The sequence below is a fragment of the Petaurus breviceps genome, unplaced genomic scaffold, assembly GCF_028583685.1.
Source record: "Petaurus breviceps papuanus isolate PSGF00001 unplaced genomic scaffold, PetGlider_PUasm1.0 91133, whole genome shotgun sequence".
Taxonomy (NCBI): Eukaryota; Metazoa; Chordata; class Mammalia; order Diprotodontia; family Petauridae; genus Petaurus; species Petaurus breviceps.
Genome location: NW_027187419.1, coordinates 50,369,813 through 50,377,050, shown reverse-complemented (window position 1 = coordinate 50,377,050; position 7,238 = coordinate 50,369,813). Strand labels below are relative to the sequence as shown.

Sequence of the window (7,238 nt, the reverse complement as noted above, 5' to 3'; positions counted from 1 at the left end):
AACTTTGTTAGGTCAGTGAATATAATTGTAATTCCCCCCCCCCCCCCATCTTTGCTCTAGGGAAAGGACACTCACTTGGATTTGTTGTACTCGAATTCAATGTGTAGACAGTCCTCAATCCCAACCTCCATCTTGATTGATGAATTGAGCTCTGGATATGTGCTAAGTGTATGGACCACAATGTCCATCTCCTTGACAACATCGTTGAGCCGGCGGCTGATGGTGGCTCTGAGGAAATACCTGCAGATATTATGTCATTATGGATTAAGATAGTTCCCTGTTACAAAATATTGTACACACACACAAAACAGTACATAAAGAAGCACACATATGGACCTGAGGGCCTATATATGTGTGTGTATACACACACACATATGTATATATTAAAAATATGTATATTTACAAGCACACATATGACTGTCTTTAAATACAGAGGAATGCTGTCAGTGCCCTGGGCTCGAACTGCACTCAAGTGAAGGGAAGAATGAATGGATTACACTTTCTTTCAGTCCCAAATAAAATCCTGTCCTTTACAAAGCTCTTCCCTACCCCTCTTAATGCTAGTTCTTTTCTTTTGCTCATTATTTTGTGTTTACCCTGTATATTTGTATTATTCTGTATATATCTCTTTGCATGTTGTCTTATTCCACTAAACTGTAAACTCCTTCAGAGCAGGGACTATCTTTTGCCATTTTTTTGTACTCTTAGGTTTAGCACAGTGCCTGGCACACAGTAGGTGGTTAATAAATGTTTGATAGAGAGCTGAAAGGGGCCTTAGGGGCTATGGAATTCAACTCCCTCATTCTACAGATGAGAAAAGTGAGGCACAGAGAGGTAGCTTGCCCAGGGTCATACACCTAGTTAAGTATCTGAGGCTAAACTTGAAATTAGGTCTTCCTGACTAAGTCTAGCACTGTACCCACTACATCACCTGGAATGGAGAAAGATAAACCAGAACCAAAGGATATAAGTTGCAGGGAAGAAGAACTTTCTAACTGAACATCATAAGAAGAATTATTTAACAATTATAACTTTAACAACTAGTTAATTTGTTAGGTAGTGGATCCCCAGTCATTAAAAGTATTCAAGAAGAGGTTGAAAGACTACTTATCAAGGAATTCTTACATGGGGCAGGAGGTTGGCCTAGATTTTTAAGATCTCTCCCATTCTATTTTATGAAATCAGTTCAAAAGAAGAATCTGATGAGCAAACTGACTTTTGCACTTGGCTAATTGTTCTCGTCGTGTCATTATTGAGGACAACTTTAATATTCATGCTTATAACTCATAACACTCTGACCTTGAAGTTCTTATCCTCCTCAATTCCTCTGATCTTTAACCCCACTCCACTTCAAACATCTACCAGTGTATGAACTTGAACTTCATAGTCATTTGGAATAGATCTACCTCCCAAAGATCTCAAATGCCGAGATTCTCTTTTCTGACATCTTAAACCTTTCTTAATGATCCACCCTTTGTGGTTAGTGTTTTGCTTATGACTAATTCCTCCCTGAATCTACCCTCAGTTTTACTCCCTCCCTTTTCTTTCCTGTTAACTCTGTTGTGTAAAATGTATTTTTATGTATCAGCTGTGTGTATTCCTCCTTTGACCATTTCAGATGAAAGTGAGGTTCAAGTGTCACCCATTCCCCCCATTCCTTCCTGTTTGTATAGACTTTTACCCATGTATCCTGATCATGTGAGTTAATTTTCCCCATTTTTCCTCTGCCTTTCCTCCCTCCCTTTCTTCTTTTAAGATCATAACAAAAGCACTTGCAGGCCCTCTGACTTATTTAATACCCTTTATGACCCTACATGATATTCTGAGGGTTTTGAAGGAACATTTACTTGTATCATGTCCCCTTTTTAGAAGATAGATACCTCTTCCTTGTTAGGCCTTTTTTATTTCTTGCCTGTATTAACTTTTTTATGTTTCTCTTGACCCTTGTGTTTATATTTCAAAGTTTGTACTCAGCTCTGGTCATTTATTTAGGAAAGCTTACAAGTCCTTTATTTCACTAAAAAAGTTTTCATTTTTTCCCTCCAGAAAGTCAACTGTAGATTATTTATTTTTCCCTTTTGGCCTCTGATTTTAAGAAATCTGGGCAATATTCTTTCATGATTTCCTGAAATGTGATGTTCAGGGCTTTTTTTTGGGGGGGGGAGGAGGGTAGAGTTTCTGAATAACTTTCAGGGAGTCCAGTGGTTCTTCAATTCTCTCCTTGATCTGTTATCTAGGTCAGTTGTTTTTGCTACCTTATCTATTCTTCTGTTATTCTTTAGTCTTCTGACTTTTGTTTTTATATTTCTTGTTGTCTCGTGGAGTCATTACCTCCTATTTGATCCATTCTAATTTTTAAGGAGTCTATGGCTTGGGTACTTCTTTGGAACTTCCACCACCTACTCCTAGTTTTGCTCGCAGGAGCTAAGCAGGTCAGGCTCAAGAAGCACCAGGAGTTCCCATACAAAAAGATCCCTTTACTTCCTTCCCCCATTCTGGTAGTGGTCTTCTCTAGGACTGACACACAAGAGCTTCCAGCACAGTTTATGTTCCAATCAAATTGGTCAACGTGCTGTTCTTCCTATGGAAAATTCCATCTCCTTAATTCATGCCCTGTAAAAGGTCATTCCCCATATCTGGAATTCACTCCCTCCTGATTTCTACCTTATGGAATTCCTGGTGTGAACCTTCAAGGCCTATCTCAAGTGTTACCTCATACAGGAAGCCTGTCCTCCTCAACCCAGTGGTTAAAATGCCCTCCCCCTATTATTTTTCCATCTACTTAAAAATATAATTTGCATTTAATTTCTCTGTTGTTTTCCCCCAATAGAATGTAGGTGAAATTAAGGATTTTATTTTTTTGTCTTTCTGTTCACATAGTAGGAGCTTAGTAAATGCTTGTAGAGCAAACTGAAGATTCTACTCTTAGTCTTTTCACTTGTTTTTCATAATCCTTCCCACAGACAGCTAATCCATTCCCAGAGTTTCAACTAGTTTCCCTACATGGATAACAACTCTTTAATCTTAATCTCTCCAAAACTCCAGTTTTAGATTTTGTTGATGCTTCTGGTAACTGTGATTTGGTATGGATGTAATGGTTGGACAGTTGGAGGCCTGTCTGCTTGAAATGTTTCTGTCTGTATACTCTGAAGTTCAGGGTACTGACATTTTCCCCCTAAACTAGGTAAATGATATGTTTGATTGATTAAAGCAAGATTGTTTACCCTTTAGCTTTCCTTTAGTAAAGGAGATCTAAGAACCTGTGTTGGCAGCCACCCTGGGGATGCTGGGGTGCTTGCTGCTACAAATAGCGTCACGAACAGGATCTGAAGAGTAAAAGGAAAGTATGGGGACTGGGATAATTGTTTGTTTCCCAGTTGTGGTAGCTGTGACTCTGTGGAGCCATGAAGCAGGAGAGAAGGACAGCCTGCATGTTGACCTCAAAGAGCTGAGAGCAGGAATGGTGTGCTGCCTGCATTGGGACTGGGGCAGATGCCCTGAGTGGCTGCCTCCTGCAGGAGGAAAAGGAACCCAGGAGTTTGGAATTCAGCCACAGTACAAGATAAGCACTGTGGCAAAGCAGGGTCACTGAATGTGTTTCCTTGCTGCACCCCACAGTTTGGGACCCAAGGGGGAAGATGGACTTGTGACTATGGTGGGTGGGGTAAAGGGCCATGGACCCCCAAGGACCCCACCCTGTTGGTTTTGTTGCCCAGCTGCCTCTCTGGACTTGGAAGCAGGGGCTGGAGCAGTGTGAGGAGGACACCCCTCTCCCCGAAAGAGAACTTGATTTGGACATTTTTGTTTAGAATTGAAGAGATGCACCTGAATGTATTTTGTGTTTGTTTAAGGCCCTGTGGCCACTTTGGTTATGTATCTTGCAAACTTCAGTTATGTATCTTGCAAATGTGACCTAAGAGATGTTAATGATAATTCAAATGTAAATTGCCTATGCTGTGGGCATGAAAGATCTATGTAAATTTATGTCTGGCCATCTTTCTAAGATTGTATTGTGTAAGATCTTCCCTGCCCCTAGGCCCTTTGATAAGCTTAAGTGCACCTGGAGCCTGTACAAGGAGGCTTGTTTTTCAGGAGGTACTTTGTGATTGGGCAGTGAGTCAAAGAGGGTTGTTACATTCTCTGACGCAGGAGAAGGCTATATAATCCCTGATGGGAGGCTTTGCTTTGGGGCTCACTTTGAGAAGTGTTGTGTGATTTGACCAGATGAGACTGGACAGCTGTTGAGAGCCCCCTGGCTTTGAAAATCCAGATGTTGATGCTTCCCTCTCTGGTAACTGTGATTTGGTATGGATGTAATGGTTAGACAGTTGGAGGCCTGTCTACTTGAAATGTTTCTGTCTATATACTGTGAAGTTTGGGGTGCTGACCTTTTCCCCCTAAACTAGGTAAATGATATGTTTAATTGATTAAAGAAAGATTGTTAACCCATTTTGAGTTGCTTTCCTTTAGAAAAGCAGATCGAAGAACCTGGTTGGCAGCCACCCTGGGGACACTGGGGTGCTTGTTGCAACAGATTTCCCACTGCCTGATGTGCATTGCCACCTAATATCTCAAGAACACCTCAAAGAAACTGAAATCCAAATGCCTCTTCTTCTACATGCCAGCCCCTCCCATACTCTGTAATATGGCTATCCAATCACCATGATTACTCTAAATTAGGAACTCTAGGGGCATATTTCACTCTCACTACTCTCTTTCCCCACTCTCACCGGTTGCCAAGTGTCCTCAAGTCATGATCCCTCCAGAGTCTCCGGAATCTCTCCTTCTCTCTGTCCCCATTCCCCTGACACAGAGCAAACCCATAAGCCTAGATTATTGCAAGAGCATCCTAACTGGTTTCCCAACCCCAGGCATGGCTGGCCTTTACAATTCTTCCTTCAAGCTGCCAACGGTCTAATGTAAAAAGCATTATGCTCTTCCATGATGCCTTCTACAGCATCTTACTGTTTAGTGAATTAAGCTGGCCTTCTGTGCCCTCCAGTCTGTCCCCAACTGAACTTTCTAGTCAAATCTTTCACCACTTCTCAAGAACTGTATGTTCCAAACAATCTAGACTACTTGCCATTCTTTGAACATTCATTATGTTTTCCCACTCCTGCCATTCTATTCATTCCACCCCATTCCCTGACTCTCCAACCCAGTTATCTTATTTTGCCTCATTAAGCGAAGAATAGTACAGTGTACTAAATTTGGAATCAAAGAACCTGGGTTTGAGGCCAAGGCCATCTGTCTATGACATGACATTATGAGCCTGCCACCTTTCTATACTGAAAGGATAGAAATAATGTATATGCAGGGCTATGGATCAAAGTGAAAAATAAAGGTAAGCCAATCAGCAAATACCCACAAGTGGGCCACTTCTGAAAAAATTGTAAACCTAGGCCAAATTCCCCTTCCTTAGTGGGACTATTGTAAAAGGACACCTCTTCCTTCTGCCTAGCAGGTAAGTGCTGCTGAAAATTAAAACTAATATTTGACATTAGAATACTGCAGAAAGAATGCGAAGACAGGGGCAGGTAGATAGCTAAGTGAATAGAGCCCTGGCCCTGGAGTTAGGAGGACTTGAGTTCAAATCCGGCTTTAAACACTTAACACAAAAACTAGTCATGTGACCTTGGGCAAGTCACTTAAACCCAATTGCCCTACCTTTCCCCCTCCAAAAAAGGAAGAAGACAAAGTCACTGTAAAAAGTCCATAGTAGATTTCAAAGCTAAATTTAAATAACTTTTAAATTACCTATATTATTCTTGACTAATGATACATTAATTTTTGGGGGGGGAAATCAAATGATACAAGTGTATACCAACACAGATTTCAGACTTCTATACGAAGGGTTCTTTTGCCTTTTTTTTTTTGAGGGCAATTGGGGTTAAATGACTTGCCCAAAGTCACAAGGCTATTAAGTGTGTCAAGTGTCTAAGGCCGGATCTGAACTCAGGTCCTCCTGACTCCAGAGCCGGTGCTCTTTTCACTGAGCCACCTAGCTGTCCCCTATATGAAGGTTTAAAAACTAGCACTGACAAAGCCTGCTGAGGGCATAGGGCAGGAATACTGTATATTGCTGGCAGGTCTAGCCTTAGTCCTTAGCCCTATGCTAAAAATCAAACAAAACAAACCCAACTTGTGAAACCATGGAGGTTTTTGAAGATGATAAGCATCTTGATAGTTGGATCACAAGCAAGGGGAGCCTTGGGTTCAAATTTTGATTCTATACCTTAGGCCCTTGAACAAGTCACCTCCCTTATTTGGGTCTCAGTCTTCTCATTTCTCGTGAGGCTAGACTAATCTCTGAAGTTCTCTTTCAGCCTCTCCATCTGTTCTGTAACCAGTGATGATGGAAAGAAAGCATGATGCAAATGCCTGGGAGTGGTCACAGCTCTTGGTGTTCCATTATCAGGCTTTCAGAACCAGCCTCCCTCTCCTAGGACTTCACAGCACCGAGCATGTATAAAACACTGCTAGTTCTGGCTATGCAACTAATCACCTCTGTGACTGCAGACAAGTCATTTCACATCTCTGGGAGTTCCCTTTTAGCTCCAACATCCTATACTTCATAATACTTCTTAACTTACTATGTTTTAAAGATCTTGCATACCATTATCTCATTTTAGGGCAGCCAAGTGGTATAGTGGACAGAGTGCTGGGCCTGCAGTCAGGAAGACCTGAGTTCAAATATGGCCTCAGATACTAGCTGTGTGACTCCGGGCAAGTCACTTAACCCTGTATGCCTCAGTTTCTTCACCTGAAAAATGAGCTGGAGAAGGAAATGGCAAACCCTCCAGTAGCTTTTCCAAGAAAACCTCAAACAGGGGGTGGCTAGGTGGCACAGTGAATAGAGCACTGGCCCTGGAGTCAGGAGGACCTGAGTTCAAATCCAGCCTCAGACACAACACAAAAACTAGCCATGTGACCTTGGGCAAGTCACTTAACCCCAATTACCCTCCAAAAAGAAAAAAAAGAAAAGAAAACCTCAAACAGGGTCATCAAGAGTTGGACACAACCGAACAACAAAAATTTCATTTTATCCTCACATCATCTACATGAGGTAGACTGAATAGCACATCCCCCTATTTTTCAAAAAAAGGAAACTGGGTAATCAAATGGGTAATTTGGTCAAATGTCAACAGCAGTGATGTATGACACCTAGTGCTTTTTCCATTAGGTCAGATATACCCAAACTTTCAAGGAAGCTTAGTGAAAGAAGATGGTCATAATCT

At 41.5% G+C, this 7,238-nt stretch overlaps 1 protein-coding gene across 1 annotated transcript in view; it reads right to left on the bottom strand.

Annotated features, from left to right (window-relative positions):
• The window catches only part of VPS26B (VPS26 retromer complex component B), a 33,686-nt gene that overhangs the window by 5,612 nt on the left and 20,836 nt on the right, over positions 1-7,238 (bottom strand). Inside the window, exon 3 of the mRNA XM_069080119.1 lies at positions 76-240. Coding sequence (XP_068936220.1) covers positions 76-240 — 165 coding nt within the window. The remainder of the gene's footprint in view (positions 1-75; positions 241-7,238) is intronic.